The 20,473-nt window shown below is 35.0% G+C and overlaps 5 protein-coding genes across 6 annotated transcripts; 1 reads left to right on the top strand and 4 right to left on the bottom strand.

Annotated features, from left to right (window-relative positions):
* Positions 1 to 167: 167 nt before the first annotated feature.
* On the bottom strand, positions 168 to 1,806 carry LOC105637988 (actin). The gene is made up of 4 exons (XM_012221687.4): positions 1,647 to 1,806; positions 1,094 to 1,487; positions 406 to 1,019; positions 168 to 295 (listed from the first exon to the last, which is right to left on the bottom strand). The coding sequence occupies exons 1-4, from the start codon at positions 1,707 to 1,709 to the stop codon at positions 230 to 232; spliced, it is 1,137 nt and encodes a 378-aa protein (XP_012077077.1). The 5' UTR covers positions 1,710 to 1,806; the 3' UTR covers positions 168 to 229.
* A 1,007-nt stretch (positions 1,807 to 2,813) lies between these two features.
* Positions 2,814 to 5,248, bottom strand: LOC105637989 (ubiquinone biosynthesis COQ9-like protein). 2 transcript variants are annotated; one of them, XM_012221688.4, is made up of 6 exons: positions 4,768 to 5,244; positions 4,480 to 4,587; positions 3,746 to 3,907; positions 3,483 to 3,654; positions 3,152 to 3,225; positions 2,814 to 3,071 (listed from the first exon to the last, which is right to left on the bottom strand). In XM_012221688.4, exons 1-6 carry the CDS (start codon positions 5,095 to 5,097, stop codon positions 2,991 to 2,993), a joined length of 927 nt encoding a protein of 308 aa, XP_012077078.1. In that variant the 5' UTR covers positions 5,098 to 5,244; the 3' UTR covers positions 2,814 to 2,990. The 2 variants fall into 2 exon arrangements, with proteins under 2 accessions (XP_012077078.1, XP_089581626.1); XM_089725500.1 differs by lacking the exon at positions 3,746 to 3,907 and having other exon boundaries at positions 4,768 to 5,248.
* Positions 5,249 to 6,413: 1,165 nt separating this feature from the next.
* LOC105637991 (pollen receptor-like kinase 3) lies at positions 6,414 to 9,194 on the bottom strand. Its single transcript, XM_012221689.4, has 2 exons — positions 7,604 to 9,194; positions 6,414 to 7,509 (listed from the first exon to the last, which is right to left on the bottom strand). The coding sequence occupies exons 1-2, from the start codon at positions 8,967 to 8,969 to the stop codon at positions 6,935 to 6,937; spliced, it is 1,941 nt and encodes a 646-aa protein (XP_012077079.1). The 5' UTR covers positions 8,970 to 9,194; the 3' UTR covers positions 6,414 to 6,934.
* Positions 9,195 to 9,479: 285 nt separating this feature from the next.
* LHCA6 (PSI type II chlorophyll a/b-binding protein (Lhca2*1)) lies at positions 9,480 to 11,381 on the bottom strand. The gene is made up of 5 exons (XM_012221690.4): positions 11,224 to 11,381; positions 10,948 to 11,115; positions 10,654 to 10,691; positions 9,780 to 10,294; positions 9,480 to 9,682 (listed from the first exon to the last, which is right to left on the bottom strand). Exons 1-5 carry the CDS (start codon positions 11,274 to 11,276, stop codon positions 9,665 to 9,667), a joined length of 792 nt encoding a protein of 263 aa, XP_012077080.1. The 5' UTR covers positions 11,277 to 11,381; the 3' UTR covers positions 9,480 to 9,664.
* Positions 11,382 to 12,944: 1,563 nt separating this feature from the next.
* Positions 12,945 to 19,414, top strand: LOC105637993 (Pectin lyase-like superfamily protein). The gene is made up of 5 exons (XM_012221691.4): positions 12,945 to 13,687; positions 15,228 to 15,348; positions 16,700 to 16,948; positions 17,624 to 17,777; positions 18,539 to 19,414. The coding sequence occupies exons 1-5, from the start codon at positions 13,259 to 13,261 to the stop codon at positions 19,062 to 19,064; spliced, it is 1,479 nt and encodes a 492-aa protein (XP_012077081.1). The 5' UTR covers positions 12,945 to 13,258; the 3' UTR covers positions 19,065 to 19,414.
* Positions 19,415 to 20,473: the final 1,059 nt, after the last annotated feature.

The following is a 20,473-nucleotide window of genomic DNA, read 5'->3' on the forward strand; positions in this document are numbered from 1 at the left end:
TTTATCTTAATTTTTATTTTTTATGAGAATTCTTCAAATATAGTTTTTCCTTGTTTAATATTACCTTTCTATTCCTTCCATACAAGTCAATCTTATTAGGTTGGATCTGATAATGAATGGCATAAAACAATATGTACCATTTCAAAATTTTATTGGGCCTAATAAATAAACTTAAGAGAAATGAAGATACATTATATGGGTTTTGAGAAGGTAAACACAATAAAATGTTTCAAAAACACTTCATATGCACAATAGGAGATCCAGACTCCATGTACTCTTCCTTGGTAATCCACATCTGCAGCAGAAACCCATTGTCAAAAGTTAATATAATATTTCCAATCATATAAAATAAATTAAATCACTGGAGAAATTTTAATTCTCCAATAATATTCATGAAAAGAGTACCTGCTGAAAGGTGCTTAAGGAAGCTAAAATGGATCCACCAATCCAAACACTAAACATTCTCTCAGGAGGAGCAACAACTCTTACTCTAACTCCAGGAGGCGCCAGAGAGGTAATCTCTTTAGCCAGCCTATCAGTCAAGCCTGGAATCAGACTAGTCCCTCCACTAAGCACCACATTGCTAAACATTTCTCTCCTTATATCAATATCGCACCTTCTGATTGACCTAACCAAAATTTCATGTACACCACCTGACTCTATTCCCAGCCTGCTTGGATCAAACAGAATTTCTGCGCACCTAAATCGCGCAGCTCCTACTGTTATGACTTGCCCATCTGGCAATTCATATTGCTTGTCTAACTCTGAACTTTTCTTTGATATAGCAAGCTCTTTATTATAATCCATTGCTACGTAGGAAACCTTCTCTTTTATGCTCCTGACTATTTCTTTCTCTGCAGAAGTAGTGAAAACGTAACCTTCTTCTGCTAATATTCTGGCCAGATAACCTGTTAGGTCCTTTCCTGCCAAATCAAGCCTATGGACTGCATGTGGAAGTGCATACCCTTCATAGATTGGAACTACATGTGTCACTCCTTCTCCAGAGTCCATAACAATGCCTGCATTTTCAATTTTCTTTTTTTAATATTTCAAATACTCTTATCACGTACTGCATATTCAGATATGTAAATACCTGTAGTTCGGCCACTAGCATATAGAGATAACACAGCCTGGATAGCAATATAGGTGGCTGGGATTTCAAAGGCTTCAAACATAATCTCCACCATCTTTTCTCTGTTGATTTTGGGATTGAGCGGAGCTTCTGTTAAAAGAACAGGATGTTCTTCAATGGTGACTCTAAGCTCCTTATCAAATGTATGCTCCCATATTCTTTCCATTGCTTCCCAGTCTGTTACAATACCATGATGGATAGGATTGCTTAGTTTAAGAATTCCCCTTCTAGCTTCTGCTTCATCTCCAAAATACATATCCTTGTGTCCAATGGCAATCATGGCATGCTTGTTTCGAGGCCGGCCTATTATGTTAGGAAACACCACGCATGGATTATCATCACCAGCAAAACCAGCCTGCATCAGTAAAAAATACATTAGAGAGAGAATGAAAGAGACAGATTCTTGAATGCATGCTCGCTCCGGAGGGAACCTAGTCTTGTTAAACATGTAAGCTGGCCTGAGCATACCTTAACAGATTCAAACAAGAGAAGGAAAACATCCACACTAGGTTACCTTTGTAGAGCCTGACCCACTGTCGCAGACAATTGGCCGGCCTTCAATTAAATCAAAATCCATCAATTGCCAGTGATTTAGAAAATTGGTAAAAGGATTAGGAGGAGAAGAATATTTAAGAAGATCAGAAAGTCTTAAAACTTTAAGATGAATTTTAGAATCAAAGCGCTTTCAGTTGCTTTTGGAGAATGTAATAGCATATGTAGAGGACAAGTAGTCGCAATACTATATTCACTTCATCTCATTCTCAGGGTAAAGTACCGGGACTGTTACGCATAATTAAGCACTCCATTTCTTGTTTTATGGACTACTGATAACTGATAAGCATAATTTCTGAATAATAATTGACCATCCATTACAGTGGAGTGGACAATAAAATTAATAATAATTTCCCAATTTGCTAAAAACAACACTAAATTATATTCTTGGTTGCAAATAAGATGTTCAAATATTATCCGTAAAATTCATCTTTTGTTGAAACTGGAGTCATCCGACCTTCGTTCAGACACCAACGTCTTTCATTTGCTTTGAGAATCAATGACATGTCGGTTGGCAGAGGATCCGGCCTCATGGTTTCGAAAAAATGTCCATTTTTAACTCAAACAGCTGGTGTATTTGAAGCCTGTAAAATTACAGTGAAAATGGAAAAATATTGAAAGAAGAGGAAAATACTTACTTAAATCGAATTTATGGCCCTGACAATTGCCAAAATCAATAAAAATAAAAATATTTCAAAATTACTTAGTTTTTTTTATTGCATATTATCAGAAAATAATTTGTATTTCCGTTTATCTTGAAAGAAGAATTCAAGAAATGAATACTTCATTGTCACAAAAATTTGTGATTGAAATATTAAAAATTTTTTAATATTTTTTTTTGGTTAAATATAAGAAAAATAAAAAAAATAATGTAGCAATTATGGTGACAATGTGGATATTAAATATTATGTTGTAGAGTAGTTGGTCAGGACATTTTAGCTCTCATCCGAAACATCCGGGTTCAAGACCCGGCAACGGAAATTCTTTTTTATTTATTCGAAAAATGTAAGTTGCCCATTTTGGACACCCAGCAACGGGATTACCCCACTGAGGCGTTTGTAATTTCAACATTTGATTAACGGACAAAATTTATTGGAAAGAGCAAAAGCAAATTCTTAGCAGTGGATCATTTGAAAGCAAATATGTGAACTCAGACCAAAAACTTTAAAAAATGTTTGAGGCACCAGGAAAAGCACTGTAACACAAACATATTCTACTAGTTATCCCTCATCAGAGATGATATACAAGAATTTTCTAAATTATGGGACTGGCTAAGTGAAAAACTGGCAGCCTTGGAAACTTAGATTCAACCCGCGAAAACTTTCTTCACAAATCCTTGCAAAGAATTCCCCATTCCAGCGCCAACAGCTTCAGCCAAATACTTTGCCTGCAATATGGTCATAAAGCTATTATCTCTTCCCTACAAAAGATAACTCTTGAATTGAAAGGAAGATTGAGTGACAATACCTCTTGAATTGACTTCTTGAAGTCGAAGGCATCTTTCACTCGATCATCCAAGAATGCCCATGTATCACGAAAATCTGCCAGAGAATGAGGTCAGTAATGAGTATACTCAGACAAGTAATTGCCTATGGCAGAGGGATGAGGTACAACAACGACTACTAAGCCTTAATCCCAAACTATGCAACTCAATTGGGAAGGGCAATCTAACACAAGCTCCACAAATAACCAACCAAGTAAGAGGAGAGAACAATCACACTACAAACTGCTCCACTTTTTGATCAAGATGAAACTTAATGCTAATAAAGAGATAAAAAGTTTATTAGGAAACACAAACCTGGGGAACTATCAGTCAGCATGTAGATCTCAGTTGTTGAGTATATTCCTCCAAGAACAGTACGCTTTGCATACCAATCGATATCAGAGCCCTCATCACCAGCAGCATGCCAGATCTCATCAAGCAGTATTGCTCGCTGGTTAAAACTTGTTGGAATATTTGATGGGTGTGCCTGTGAAGAAGACACGTGACAAACATGTTCAAGATTGCAGCTCCACAAATGTAAGTTAGCAATTTAAGAAAATGGGTAAGAAGAATGGCACTTGGATGCTCAGTGCTTGAGGCCATTTTGATATGTAGGGAGCCTGCATTTCTAAACGAATCTTGACAAGCTTGGAGATGCGCTCACTAGGTACCAAGTTCTGCAACTCCTCTCCAGAATCTATTCTATCAATAAGCTTTTGCAAGCACTCATCCATAAAAAACTGGAAAAAGAAAAATAGAGTTGAACTTTTGATAAACAAAAATGCAAGCATCCACATGCTGAACCATTACAACTGAGAAAGAATCAAAAAGAATACAGGCATAGCTATTTTCATCTCCTTTTCCAGGCTTTGCAATCACAGGGCTTGAGTTACTGACTGGACAGCACAAAAAGCAATATGATAACAAGAGAAAAACTCTTTCAAACCAATGAACCTTAATAGATGCACAAATTGTGCAGGCACATCAACCTCACAGTAGCCATTACCCTGTTTCTATTCTCAAAAACAGTTGTACCAGTTATAATAGATTCAATATTGTTATGCAAAAGTATCATTAATTCTTCAAAGGAAACAGTTCTCAAGTGGTAGGAGTGGATGATTTAGATCCTAGATACAAATCACATAGCTAAACAAGAAACGAAAAATCCATCCCAGAATATAATGTAAAATACAAGTCAATAGCATACCATAGCTACCACTAGTTTAAAAACAAATGCAACATAAAACAACATTAGAAATATGAAATTCCGAAATCTTAGGCAGCATCGCGATAAGGGGAAAAAAACAAATACCTCAACTAGTGCTGCTTCTTTTCGAGGAAAAGATCCCACGATTGCAGGGGAGACACCAGCGTCCCTTGCACCCGCAATCATGGCTTCTTCACTCCATCCCAACCGTATCTGCAACAGTCCGTTCATGCGAATTTCAAAATCACCTCTTTAATATTATTCAAGATATAACCAAACCCATTCAACAGTTTGTTGTGTTTCACTAACTCTTAACCAAAAAAAAAAAATCAAATACAAACAAATTAAAAAAAAAAAAAAAAACCGAGGGATCCAATTTTGAACGATACGAACCACGTGGCGAAGAGAAGATTGAAGCACGCGCGCTTGCTCATCTTGGTACTCAACACTGGGTCTCCGCCTCTCGTGATGGTGATGGCGCGGAGCCTGTTCAAACGTAGATGACGCTGAACGACTTGAAGACGAGGATGATGTTGACGATGATGATACAGTTGAATGTGAATGGCTATTAGGGTTTTGATCAGAGATTGATTGAGAACTCGCTGAGTTACAAAATCGAGAACCGGTTACAATTGTTTGGTGATTAAGGAATCTGAGACGAGCGTTGCTACTATTACCGACGGTTGCACCGGAGAGCAACCGCCTCGCTGCCGTTCTATACATTTTTATTTCAGCACACCGTGCTTGCTCCGTCAAAAAGCAACACGGAAAAAAACAGGCGATTCCGGTTCCAGGGCCAAGAAAGATCTATAACAGGTATCAGGGCTCCACCTGGCTGTGATCTATCAGTCCACGTTTCAGCAACAGCTGCCAAGAAGAGCATAGTGGGATTCACTTAGAATTTCTTATCATATACTTAAAAAAAAAAAAGTAGAACCACTTTTAAAAAAATTATTTTAATTGATTTCGTCGCAAGCGAGGCAATAGATCTAATTTAGCCAAGTATAATCCTTTTTTTTTAAATTGATTCATCTAAATCGGATTCATATTCATAGTTTCGCCCATGAATTAAATTAATAAAAATAAAAATTTTTATTAAAATAAGATATTTATAATCATATACTAAAAAAAAAATAAAATAAAAATAATTTTTAAAAAATTTATATTTTTATTAGTTTGGTTTATAAATAGGATGGTGGATTCAATTTGAATAAGTATAATCCTTATTTTTTTGGTATGTTATTACTAATCACTAGCTTAAATATGCTAAAATTAACTATGATTCCGAAAAATTTTTAAAAAGTTGTTTTTATATAATCAATTGAATGCGTTTAAAAAAAAAAAATTTAACATCATTTTCATATGAAATTTTGATTAATCATTTAAACATCCAAAATTTATGGAATCATAATTAATGTAAAAAAACTTTAAACAAAAATTAGAACCAGATATCCTTTGGTAAAATTGAGGAATCTGCAGATCAATTTTCGACATTATTATATTTTTTTCTCTTCTAATTTCTATTGCTTCATCAAATTAAAAAAAGTTTGATAAATCATAAAAGAAAGCAGTTTATATGAAATTATTATTAAAAATGATATATAGACACTTCTATGATTGAATTTCTATTGTGCATTTTATTATTTTTAATATTATCTAAGAAAATTTATTGATTCAAAAATAAATTAAAATCAATGATTTTTAATATATATTTCCTTTTCTTTCAATTTTGTTATACCCATTGATTTTTATATAATTAGTCTAATATTTTGAATTTGAAATAAATGTTCTTTAATTTAAATAATTTTCAACAAAATTAACAAATATGAAATTATAAATAATTCAAATTATAATTTTTTTTAAAATAAATTATATATTTTACTATGCATAGCACAGGGATGCTGCTTATAATGATGCTGCTAGTAATGAGTAAAATCAAAAGTTAGGATATTAGAGTTATTTTTCAAAAGTAAAGGGATTCAAGCGTCAATGTAACACAATTTAGGGACCAATTTATATTTTTCTCAAGAGCCAAAAAATTACAGGAATCTAATCAAGTTTTAAGCAGAAACCGAACCTCTCATTCCATTCTTATCAATTTTACATCGTGAAATTTGTAAGAACAAGGGAAAGAAAAAGAAAAAAACATATAGACATAACAGGAAAACAAAAACTACCTTGACAAAAATTCTAAAAACAATAAAAAGAGAAAAAAAAAAATGTAAACATCATGGCTGGAGACTAATTTGCCCTCACAAACCATACTTAACCTGTATCAAGAAGAAGAAATGTTTCTTAATATACATCTTTGAGAAGAAGCCACCACCAGAATTTGTCTTGCAAACTCAGGTCATTCTTTCTTGCTTGTTGATAAAATCCCAAGAAACACTGCAAATTTGATCCCTTTAATGAAATTTCTGAAACTTATCCTTCTCCTGAGCTTATAATGAAGATTGGTGACAATTTCAACTGTTGAAGCCTTTAATGTATTTTGCCTAACAAATGAATGAAGCAGAAACTTCGTATTAACCTAGTATATGTGTATAATTAATCAAATCCCTCAAACCTTTACTTCCCCTATCCTCCTAATGGCTTCCTTCATGTCTAATCGTAGCGCAGTATTACTTTCAGCACAAGCAGCCCCAATTCGAAGCAATTTAACCATTTCTTGAATTGATTCTGCACTGCTACCGTTTGCTATCTCAGGATCAATCACTTCTTGCTCTTTCCCTTCAGCTTTTGCTCGTTGTACCCATTTAACTACATCTGTTCCTCCTTTGCCGTTTGCAAGATATTGAGAAGGGAATTTTCCTGTCACCACTTCAAGAATAATGATTCCGAGACAAAACACATCGGATTTTGCAGAAACCTGATGATTTAGCAGATATTCAGGCGATTTATAAGCAAACATTGTCTGTGCAGAATGGTTTGGGTTGGTTAGTGGATCCAAAGCATAGTCTGTTAGAAGTGGCTCATAATCATCGTCTAAAACAACATTGCTTGATTTGAGATTTCCATGAGGAAGGTTGTACGTCGAATACTCTGTATGCAAGAAACTCAATCCATTTGCAATTCCCTTTATTATTTTCAGACGGTTTTCCCAATTTAGTTCAGAATGACAAATACCACGATCACCTGATAAAAAAAAAAAAAAACCATTAAAACACATTAACATGTAAGAAAATAATTAGTAAAATGAAGCAAAAAAGAATTGACAATATTGTCATACCATGTATGACATATAATAAGCTTCCTTTAGGCATGTATTCTGTAACCATAAGCTTCTCCTCTTTCCTGAAATGGTAAGCCAATGGAGTCAAAATGTTTTTATGTCTAATTCTTCCAAACTTTCTCATTTCAGCATCAAACCCATCTCTCGACAACATATTCATCTCTCTTATCCTCTTTACGACCACTGACACTCCACTCGTCAGCATGGCCTTATAAGCAGACCCCAAACCGCCACTTCCAAGCACTTCTGCTGCTGCCTTCATCAAATCTTGCAAACCAAAAGTACCCCTTTCATCATTAATCATTATAAGATCACCCATACCATTCCTTCCTTGGTGGGGTCCTCTTCGTGTAGAACTAGTACTTCTTCGACTATTATCCGATGGCTGTCTCTTGTTTGAACCGCTTGCACGTACAGATAGCACCACCTCGTCAAGATTCTCTTTCTCTAACATGCTAAAGTCATCATCTTTATGTCTTCCATTCGGAGAACAAAGAGTATACATAACTAAAAATATTATTAGTCCCAATACTACAAACATAACCACGTTTTTGCGACTACCTTCTGAAGCAGAATCCGAAGGATTAGAAGAAGAAGCAACAGAGGTGGCAGCAGCAGAAGAAGAAGATGATGATGAGTTAGGTAATGATACAGCTAATGATGGAGTGCTTGAAGAGCAAGCTACATGGAGTGGTTGTCCACAGAGTTTATCATTATTGGCAAATGAATCAGCGCTAAATGTTGAAAAAGACGAAGGAATTTCTCCTTCGAGTTTGTTATTTGATAAGTCTAAGGAGGTTATAACCTGTTTGGCTTGATTCAATGGTGGGATTGGCCCAGAAAATTGATTCCCTTCAAGATGCAGTTCTTTAAGATTTTTGAGTTGCATAACTGATTCAGGTATTTTTCCTGTGAATTTATTATCAGAAAGCCAAACTTTCTTTAAAGATAACATTGGAGCAAAGAAATCATTTGCTATTTCACCAGAAAATCCATTATGGGATAATAAAAGTGACTTCAGCGCACCAATTTTGTTAAAAGCAGGGATTGGACCTGTAAATGAGTTATTTATGAAACTTGTTGTTCTGAGGCCAGGAAGTTCTTGTAATGCTTCAACATCAATAGTTCCTGATAGACCTAAATTTGAAAGATGAAGGCCTGTAATGGTCCCATCAAAACAAACAACACCAACCCATTTTTCTTCACAAGGGCTTGGCCCTGAAACCCAATCATCTAAAGCCTCAGCATTAGTTAAAGATTCCTTGAATTTGACAAGAGCCTCATTTTCTGATAAGGAAGATGAGAGGTTGCAGAAGGAGAGTATAAAGAGGAAAAGGAGAACAAGAAGGCGAACAACGGTCATCTCCAAGCCGGAAATGAAGGGTAGCTCCGGGTAGAAACGAGCCGCTGTCGGAGAAATTTTTTGTTGTTCTCCGAGTCTTTTTCTTTTTGGTATGGAGGTTTTGTCTCCTTTTGTTTAATTTTGGGTTAAGAGGGTGTTTCATGCTGGTGTATGGGTTGAGAGATGGAATTGGTGATGGAGCTGGCAAGTTTACCTTAGATTCTAAGAATAGAATTGAAAGATACACATTAGAGAGAGGGTGAGAGAGTTTATGGGATTGAGAAATAAGGGAGAGGTATGTAGCTATCTTAGACCCGGTCAACAAATTTAACATCTATACTTATAGTAATCTCTATTATTAAGGTGTGTAATTAAAATCTGAATATATTCTTGGACTAATCCCAGTCAATATCCCTAAACACCGTAATTAAATTATTATATTATTAATTTGGTCTATTTGACCATAGATATAGACTAATAGTAGATATGGAGGCACTGAAAAGAAGAGAGATGCATTTCCTCAAGTCACACTGAAAGTTTCAATGCTACTCATTTTGATTTCATAATTGGATAAGCTAAATATATATCTTTCAAAATGGGACAAACGGACAGGCAGTACAAGTTAAAAAAAAAAAAAAAAAAAAAAAAAAGGAAAATTAAACTCTGGTTTCTCTGCAGTCTGTTGTTCTACTAGTCCTCTGATCATGATCTTACCATCAGTTTGCTGTGAAAGCCTGCAACCGTGAAAATATGCATACATGTGAATTTCAAACAATCTATAACGATTAAATGATTGGTAATTGAATATAACGAGGTGGGTGGAGAAATTACAGAGAATATATTGCAATGACCAGGATCTGCAATGTGAGCCATCAAGTTTTCGATAGGGCCTTCACCAGTATAAATGGCCTGGAAGCAGAACCCAACGAATGCTAGCATAGCAAGACGCCCATTCTTTATCTCTTTAGTCCTTAGCACCATTACAGGCTCAGGAGATCCTCTACCCCACATCAAGGGATCAAACCATAGCCCACCTGGGTAACCAACATCTGGTTTTGGTCTTGTTATGTGTGGCAACTTAGGCTCTATGTCAACACACCCAGGCTTGATCATGTCTGCCCATCTTCTTCCTTCAACCCAACCCATTAAAACTAATTGCACTATAAACAGAGTTGTTGGATCTGCAAAATATTCTCGAGCACCTGCATCGAACCAATTATAATTTTCAATGAAGCCTAGGCTTTCAAGCCATTCTGGAATGAGAATTCCTGCCACAGCAAGCATTGCCCACCTGCTGTGCATTAGCTCAGCTTGTGCAAACCATTTCAGCAATTCTGGATCAGAACCTGAAAAAAGTGAATATATATTTAAAAAGAAGCACGTAATGTAAAAAGTGTGCCCGCGGATCTTGAGAAGCAATGTATTTTATGTTCTTGCAACCAACTTCGGGAGAGAAAAGTTTAGAGGAAGCTGAAATCAGTTTCGTTACAAGAGAAAACAGCAACCTATGAAAGATATAACAGTAGCATATAACGGTTTTAAAAAAATATAACAGCAATAGCAACATATTCCCAATTGTGGTAAATTACTGGCAAGAAACAATTCAAATTGAAAGAAGTTGCCAAAAGGGCAATCAAAATTTCGATAATATGTTTAAAGATATATTGGGATATCAAAACTAAAACATCCAAAATAGATGGCGTACCTAATCCAAGTGGGTCGAAACCAAAATCTCCAGGAAGACTACAATCAAAAAAAGGAAAGAAGTCATATTTACATTAAGCAAACAAGCCTACTCTATTTCATAGCGTTAATGCTTTTGTAGCTTATTACAAATCAAATAAACATCAGATAAAGATTCCATGGCAAAAACTCTGTTCATAATTACTGAAGCAAATGCAATTCAAATTATAAGTACATTTTAACAATTGGGTTTTCGAGAGAGAGAGCTATACAAATGAAAAATATACCTATATAGTAATAAAAGCAGTAGAATTACCTTCCATCTAGCCATTCAGGTGGAGAACTACCAGGGAACCACAATGGTCTATCAGGAGGAAGTGGTTCACAGACACTGGAGACCCCTTTTGTTGCATTCACTTTCACTTTAGCTTTCCCTACATGGCATGTTGAGATCTTCCCCAGCAAGGCTTTTTGAGGTATATTCCTGTTTTGTTTAACAAGAAGTATAGGAAATCAAAAACTCAAAATATTTTGATACAGCAAAATCAGATGCTTAAAATTCAATATACAAAAACCAAAAAACAATCAGGACCTGGTACTGGTCGGAAGGCTTGTCAATGAGGTAGAGGCAATACTCAGAGCCATGTTTCCTTTGCAGTTTGGTGGATGAATCTCTGTCTGTTAATTTAATGGGCTTTCGTCTGGGCTTATCCACTGGAAATTGTCGAAAGACATGGAAGATTGTACTTCTTGCCACAGAAGAAAAGGAACCAATTGTGGCTTGACACATGTAAAGATTAGACAGTGAATTGTTTTCTCTTTTTTTATATATTAGTGGCTCTTTAAATGCATTAGAGTTGGCTATAATCATTATATATTTATTATTTTTACTTATTTAATTTTTTATTTATATAATATTAAAGCTATTTATTTATTGTAAAAAAGATTTAAATCTTACTAATTGATTAAGTAATAAAAAAATATTATTAAAAATAAATCTCTTTAAAACTCAATATATAATAAGAAACAAATTAATATAATTACTTAAGCAATGTGATTGAACCTGTTTTAGAAGGGCTTAGCCCACTTCATATTCGTATGCAATGGATTAATATAATTATTCTTTCTACATATGGCAATAAACTATTTAACATTTTTTTATAAAGGCTTTTAGAAATTGAAATCTCAATTTCTTTCTTGCCCCTTCTAGATATATTTTCCAATGTATGTATATGATTAATAAAGAGCTGCTTAAATTTATTAAACTAATAAAGACAATTGAAATCTATGTTTTAATTTAAAACTCAAAAAACACGGTTTAATAAATAATTAGAATTTAATTTAAAAAAAGAAAATACATTTGCCAACTGTGATTTTTTTACTAAACATATTAGGGTTCAAGATACATTTTTTGCTGACACCATTTGGTAGAAGGACTTTATTTTGTATGTTTGAGATGTATTCATTTAATTGCTCTTGGTAGGTGTAGTTCATCTACTCCATTTTTTTTACGGGGTAGTATCATCTACTCCATTTTCAAAAAATTCAGTGACCAAATGAAACTGACTGTAACACTTTACCAGCTTCACCAACCTTGGAGCATTTTGTTTTATAGTTTTCTTCGCAATTCAGCGAAGGGGACACATCCAAAGTTGTATTGATGGAGATGATAGCTTGAGCCATTAAAACAAAAGGGAAATTTTCTTCCTACATAATTAATCTAATAATAATTATAGCTTGTCTAATGGAAACAATATTTTGATTAATTAATACATTATAAAATAGGTAGCTTCTTAATTGTTCTTCACTCACGCAATTGAAACAATTGATTTTAAGGTTGTCTTGTCTCATTTTGAAACCAAAATGGGGCAATTAAAGAATTGTGATTAGCTTTGATGTCTAAGTTCAGCTTCCAATGAATATTTCAGAAGAAACTAAAATAGGAAACTATATGGAAGCTTCAATATTGATTTTTTATCTTATAGGAGTGCTATTTTCACCTTATATGATCATTACCCAAGTATGTTTGTCAAGACTTTCTCCACTGTAACTAATACACCTTCATTAGATGTTCCTTTGAACTATATCTTCATTGGATAATCATATTCAAATCAGGTTATTAGTAGAAAAAGTTGGAAAAGGTAATACCTTTTTTCATTTTGCTAGACCAACATATGTTCCCTTATTTTTGGTATTGGGGATTCAAGTACCACTTAATGGTATTTACTTTTATTAGTTTCAATTAAAATTAGGTGTTCCTATCCAACTACAGCGAAGGATAGCAATCTGCAATAAGAATAAGATCACCTCTTTTTAAAAAATGCACAAACAGTGAGGCATTAACAAAGGTTTTCCCTTCCCTTTAAATACACTTAATCCTCAACCGACAAATATCAAACTGTTTGATATCTCACATTTCACCCAATTCTCTTTCTCCCAAAAAACTAAAAAAAAAAAAAAAAAAAAAAAAATCTTCCTCTTCAGCTTAGATCCATGTCCAAAACCCCACCTTTCCACTTCTACATTCACTTTCCATATTTTCTTTCACTAAATCAAACTATCCAATAACCACTACAGAAGATCAAAACTGAAAACGTGAAAAAATTATACACTTGTTTTAATTAAACATGCTAGAGACTATGCCACTTGGGCGCTTTCAGTACCAGAGGCTGGAATTGAAGCGGTGGGCACCAGCATTTTTGACTTCGCACAAAACCCTCTTCACAGTGTTATGGATCGCGGCGTTTGCCTCCGTGTTCATGTGGCAGAGGAATGTGGTGGGCGGTGGGTTCGCGGTGTTTTGGCGGGTACCTATGAGGCCGATGCCGAAGCTGAGACCTGTGGCATTTAATTTGACGGATTTTGGTGGAGTCGGTGATGGGGTTACGTTGAATACGGAGGCATTTGAGAGGGCCATTTTGGCGATTTCAAAGCTGGGGAAGAAAGGTGGAGGGCAGCTTAATGTGCCTCCAGGGAGATGGCTCACGGCGCCGTTTAATCTCACTAGTCATATGACTCTGTTTCTTGCAGAGGATGCTGTTATACTTGGAATTGAGGTTAGTGTTTCCTTGTATCTCCAGCTTTTAAGTTCTCACTTATTATAGCGGGTATCATAGTAATCGTTGAGTTGCTCTAATAATTAATTTGTTTTTCTCTTTTTTATTTGTGTGTTGTTAATATGCTGATATCTCTTCAATTATGCTGTTTCATTTCTGGTGGATTTAAAGTATATGCATTTGGGTTGTTTGCATCAGTCGGATGAGAAATTCCATATATTGTTGGTGGTCTGGATTGTGTAAATCTTGTCTATCTAGATGCCCGTGGTGGATACACTCTTCAAGTTTGGTGTTTGTTGCATTATGATTCCAATGGATATCAGTGATTAAAAGGATAGGATGAAGGAATCGTGTGGTTGTTGAAAAACTCATTAAAAGAATCACGTTTGAAATGAGAAGTGTACAGATTTAGTGCAAGCATTAGCATATAGAAGATCTGGTTAGTGGTTTAGCTAAATACAAGCTGATAAAAGCATCAAGCTTGGTAAAATCTCTTAAGTTGCCATAGAAGTTTGAAAGGCCCAGGTGTACACTTTTGTGATTGTAAGGTTAGGGAAATGTGTACCGTTTTTCTTCCCCTTCATGAGTTTCACCATGCTGTGCAATCTGCATGTCCAGATTATTCAACTACTTGTATTTCATATGATTTAGAATTTAGAAAGCATGCTTCCCATATCTGTGCAATATGAGAAGTAGTCTGATAGTCTCCAATGCATTTCTTGAATTTCCTAGCTCACATATGTGCTTCCTGATATTGATGTTTGCTGCACATTCTTGCGCATGAATCTGGGAAAGTAATGTTTCTCTCAAGTATTTTTGTTACTCTGGTACAAAGCTGATGTGCTTTTGATGGCATGATTTCATAGGTCAACTATAAAGTTCTGGCAATGTTACAGTCGTGTGTCATATTTTGATTGTGCGATTGGTACTCATATGGAGTTTGCACTTATGCTTACTAAAAAAAAGGTTATTTAGAAATATCTGTTTAAATATTTTCCACTTGCTTTTCGCACATGCCTGAACTCCTGAAGTAGAGAGCCCTTATAGTTGCTGACTATATATTCAATCAAAACCAGTGTTTGGGTCAGACTGGATTGTGCCTGGATCCACGGTATACCATAAGGTTGCGAAGGTGTATATGTAAACCACCATCTAAGGCGAAATAGGCACAAGGAAAGAGCAACAGATAGGATCAACCTACAAATATGAAACATTTATTCCAGGCCATGGTGAATAGGAACTTATAACATTGTCAAACAAATGCTTATAACATGTGTTCCAAACAACTTTCTGTTACGTGTGGTATAAAAAGTGAGTTGTATCAATATATTTAACAACTTAGAAATATATTCAACAGTTAATTATTAAATTCAATATCATACTTTGGCAGATATAACACCTTTTTTAGCATTATTAAGGTCACCTACACCCTCTTTTTTAGCAATTAAATTTTACTTATTTATTTATTTGGGTCTTTTGGTCCTACCTAATCAATTTTATTTCTCATTTTTGTTGTGCTCCCTTATGTGATATTTAACAGGATCAGAAGTACTGGCCATTGATGCCTCCATTGCCTTCATATGGATATGGGAGAGAGCATCCTGGACCTCGGTATGGTAGTTTGATTCATGGTCAAAACCTCAAAGATGTTGTCATAACAGGTGAGTCAAATAAATTTTCATCAATCCTCGCTGAATTAGCTTTTATTACTTGTTCCAATATCTTCTTTTAAAGGCCTTGGTTAGGAAAGCTACCGGTATGATATACAAAACTTGTGTTATTCATAGATACATATGCTCTAGGTTGTCATTCAGCTCAGGAATCACATTAGTCTAATTGGAAAGTGGAAATTTGAACTTTGGTCTTTCATGAAGATATCCATTTTCCAAGAGAGACAAATAAGGTATCCAAACTAAACGGTAATTTGAACTGATTAATCTTAGTATCCATAAAAGAGTGACTCAGTGCATGAACCACCCAACAGGTGTGGGCTTTGGGGAGGGTTGATGTACACAACCTTCCGTGGCTCAGAAACCGTCATCTCCAGGTCACAACTGGAGTAAATTTACCATTACACCAAAGCCACCTATTTTATTAATCTTAGTTTCCATTTGGCATTGGAACACTATTCAAAGTCACGCATGAATTCTTTTAGGCCGGGCACTTGATCTCTGAATGTATCAAGAAATTATCTCATGAAAGTCACAGTGTAAATGCAGTGTAATTTATCAAGAAGTGTACAAATTTTGTCGAGAAAACCAAAAAGGAAGTAGCTCGAGTAAATGATAGTAAAAATCATTGGAAAACCAACAAAATATGGTAGTAATTTAATTATGAAGGTCTCCCATATGAAAAATTAAAATGCAGTATATCTCTTGGGACTTAGTGCAGCCAACCAATTGAAAATTCTTGGCTATTTTATATCACATTTAAGAGAGTAGGAATCTTGAATGGCTATTTTCTGTAGCCATCAATTCTGCAAAATTATCTTAGGTTTTTGTGTTGCTTCTCCCACTGCAGCATAGTGCTTACATAGAATTTTAGAGTAACTTTAAGCTACAAGAAACTCGCAGAGAGAGAGAGAGAGAGAGAGAGGATGAGAACTATTCTTTACATCGTATGCCTATTTTTTTTGGAACATTTCTAGTGCTTTTGGTAAAGAGAGAGAGGCCGGTAGTCTTTCCTCTGGATGCTGCAAAAATTCATTTGCCTGTTATATTTTGCCTGAATTCAGAGTCTTATAGATCATATGAAGTGTATATCGATGCCAATTAGGTTTTCACACCTCATTGCAGGTAAAATCATCAATGATTGAAATCAAACTAATATGATACTATTGCTAGATAGCAATCATTTATATCTATTTGGTCGTCTCTTGTTTGAACTCCTTATAAGCGGATCTAATAGTAGATGAGTGTAGGTCTGTTTTCAACATTGTTATTGTGATTATTAAGCCTCTTTTATTTGCAAAAAGGTGATCTGATAATAGTCTATGTTTTTGCCAATCAACAGGGCACAATGGTACCATAAATGGACAGGGTCAAACATGGTGGAAAAAATATAAGCAAAAGCTTCTCAACCACACAAGGGGTCCTCTTGTGCAGATAATGTGGTCAAGTGACATTCTCATTACTAACATAACTTTGCAGGATTCACCATTTTGGACACTCCATCCATATGACTGCAAGAATGTAACAATCAGAAATCTTACCATTTTGGCTCCTGTGCATGATGCTCCAAATACTGATGGAATTGATCCTGGTAGGTATTATCATTTCCCTCCCAACAGGATAATAATGGACTAAATATATGGCTTTTCTTTGACCTCAACTTAGCCTTTAGAGATGGTAAGCCTTTTTATAAATCTGAACCTCTTAACATCTTTTTTAAACTCTTTTAAGAGATGAACTGCCAATTGAATAATGATCAAACAATAATCATTCTCAAAGATGAGAAATAGGTATGTTGTATTTTAAGGCAAGTAGGAAACTATTTTATCAATAGTACTATCATAGATTGGAAAATGCTTCAATATGGAAGTTTAGGTGCCATTCATTTCAAAAACTGGGAATTGATGAGCGAGTTTTATTGTGGCAATTTGAGTCCTTTCTTTTCTATATTCTTCATTTTAATGTCCTAAACTGACTTGGTTCTAATATGTAAGCAAATTGCTCTGTTATTACTATCATTGTTCCTTTATTCTATATTTTCTATTTTCTGGTTATTTCTTCTGTATCGCGGCTTAGCATCAATATGTTAATGCACCTGTTGCATTAGCTTGCCCAAAATCCTATTATTATGATCTAGTGTGCCATTCAAATATTGACTGTGATCCTACTTGTTGATTTATTAAGGTAAACATGCTTATGAAGATTGTTAGCAATTTTTTCTTTCCATCTTGAATATGGGAGCTTAAATTTTTCGGGGCATGAACAGATTCATGTGAGGATATGATAATTGAAGACTGTTACATAAGTGTGGGGGATGATGGGATTGCAATCAAAAGTGGCTGGGATCAATATGGAATTGCATATGGACGACCTTCAATGAATATTCTCATCCGTAACCTGGCAGTTCGCTCTATGGTCAGGTAAAATCTCTTTCATTTCTTCCCACTTGCTTCAGATTCTGTGTTCTTGCTCTTTTCATATCAGTGAAAAGACTAGTTTATGGCCGCAAGCTTGCATGGCTTTTGAACTTCTTCATGCTTCCATGCTGCATTACTGAATCTTTAATCTAATATTTTGGATTTATGCATGTGTATGTAAATCCAAAATTTTATATTGCAAACATGCGCAAGAGGGTTGCATGTGATTTAAAATGTACCTATATTTATGACCACACTATTCAATTATCCTAAATCTAAATTTGCTTGAGTAGGTGGCTTGTTTATATGAATTTTTTAAAATTAGCATTTAGCATGTCAAGGTTCCCCACTTTTTCTGAGAGTCAATTGCAAGATCCATGAACTTTCCTGGTACAAAACAAAGATTTGTAACTTCTACTGCAAACTTACCAAATAAATGAATGGAAACGCTACTATCCTCAAGAGACTCTGTAGTCCATATGGCTTTTTGGTCCTGATTTTGGGTATAGTGAGCATAAGTAACTTCACTTCAAAGAGAAAGAGAAGAAAGTAACAGCCAAAGTCAGAGCCGTCTATAAAAACTTTTGTGGTTTGATTAACTGCAAATTGATGCTTTTCTACCTCTCTCAACTTGCTTCTGTATAAGACTCTACGGAACAGCTAAATCAGATTGCCACCTTGGAGTTGTCCTGTGATGGAGTAATTGCATGTTTCTACTATTCAGAAGGCAACTAAGATTCACCTTGGTTTGAATTTTGCAACAGTGCTGGTGTGTCAATTGGCAGTGAGATGTCAGGTGGCGTATCAAATGTCACTGTGGAAAACCTCCTTGTATGGAGCTCGAGGCGTGCAGTTCGGATCAAGACTGCCCCTGGAAGAGGTGGATATGTTCGACATATAACCTACCGAAACCTAACATTTGATAATGTTCGAGTTGGAATTGTTGTCAAGACAGATTACAATGAACACCCTGATGAAGGTTTTGATCCAAAGGCTGTTCCAAGACTTGAGGACATAAGTTTCATAGGGGTACACGGTCAAGGAGTTCGTGTGCCTGTACGGATACATGGGAGCGAAGAAATACCGGTGAGAAATGTAACCTTTCGGGATATGTCAGTGGGACTAACTTACAAGAAGAAGCACATATTCCAGTGTGCTTTTGTTCAAGGTCGTGTAATCGGTACCATCTTCCCTGCCCCATGTGAGAACCTTGATCGATATGATGAGCAAGGGCAACTTATCAAGCACTCTCCTTCCCAGAACTTGACAGACATAGATTATGATTTTTGACAAAATGTTGGATCCCAATCTCCACGATATAGCTTGACTGAAATCAATATCTTTAATGCCCGTCTGTCTGTATGAGATAAGCTGGATAAATCACCTTGGAGCAGTTAATCTTGTTCTTATGTTTTCTGCCAAGTGCATTTTTGCTCCATCGTTACAGAATTTTTTTCTTTTTAAATTCTTGAATAGAGTTGTATATACAGAAAATTCTCAGTTAAATACATATGTGAGGATATTTAAAACCTCCGGACCCCAAATCCTCTTTCACTCCAAAATGCTGTTGGAGGTTTGTACTTGCATGGTCATATTCTCCATCTGGAGGGATAATGAGAATTCAAGATCAGTTTCAGGTCTCTGTCTTTTTATATTTATCATTTATTATTTTTGTATGTCCTACTAAACGAGTGGAAAAGAATGGGGTATGGGTTCTTCCCCAAAGTGGATACAAGTGGGCTGGACCAACTCTTCCCTAAAGTAGTAAAAAACAAAGAGGAAATAGAATAAGATCGATGATAGTGAAACAATGGAATATATCAGTCTTTTATTTATTTATTTATTTATTATTTGTTTTCCTAAGAGTATTTTATATATTTTTTTTAGTACGAACATTTTAGAATTCGTGATTGGCCATCCCATAATGTATGTTGGGAGGATTGAATATTCAGCAATTATTTGGACCGCATTTATTTATATTTACAAAAAGTAATCACATAATTAAATACAAACATAAAATTTCTTGGTCTATTTTGGTGCTTAATTGAGACAAAATACATGTATTTTTTTATGCATGCGGCACATGTTTTTACTGGATTAAAATATTCAAATAAAAGCTTCTTCTAGATTATTCAACTAGTTTGATTCCTAATTTGTAACGGAGAAATTTCAATTTCTCGAAGCACGTTTTGTTGTGTTGAGTTGAGTTGAATAATTAGTTGAAGGTGAGAATGTTTTAATAATCATTGCATTTCGGAAACGTAATTTAAATTGGTAAATGTGTAACTCACGTTTTCATTTTTCTTAGCAGCCATTACACAAGGACCAAATTACCTTTGCTTAGACAACACACTTATTTTAACTTTTTTATTTATTTATTTAAGTGTATTAATTTTATATTTATTTAGAAAAAAAAATCCCATATTTATAGAAAATATTTTCCATTAAAAAAAAAAAAAATCGATGTGAGCTGAGCTCAACATCGGCTGGGCGCATTTTCCGCATTATAGAAAAAAACGGTGGTTGAGATATAAAAAGTAAAAGCACGTTCTAAAATAGACCGCATCTCCAAATATACACCCAACAATTGCTTGGTCCGTATCTGGACCACTGATTTTTGAGTGATACTAGATTCTGCTTCCTAGAATAACAGTAACACATTTCTACTCGTAGTTTCCACAATTTCACGTGTTTTTACT

The sequence above is a fragment of the Jatropha curcas genome, chromosome 8 (genome assembly GCF_041381405.1).
Source record: "Jatropha curcas cultivar XTBG-Jc1 chromosome 8, XTBG_Jcur_1.0, whole genome shotgun sequence".
In the NCBI taxonomy this organism is placed as follows: Eukaryota; Viridiplantae; Streptophyta; class Magnoliopsida; order Malpighiales; family Euphorbiaceae; genus Jatropha; species Jatropha curcas.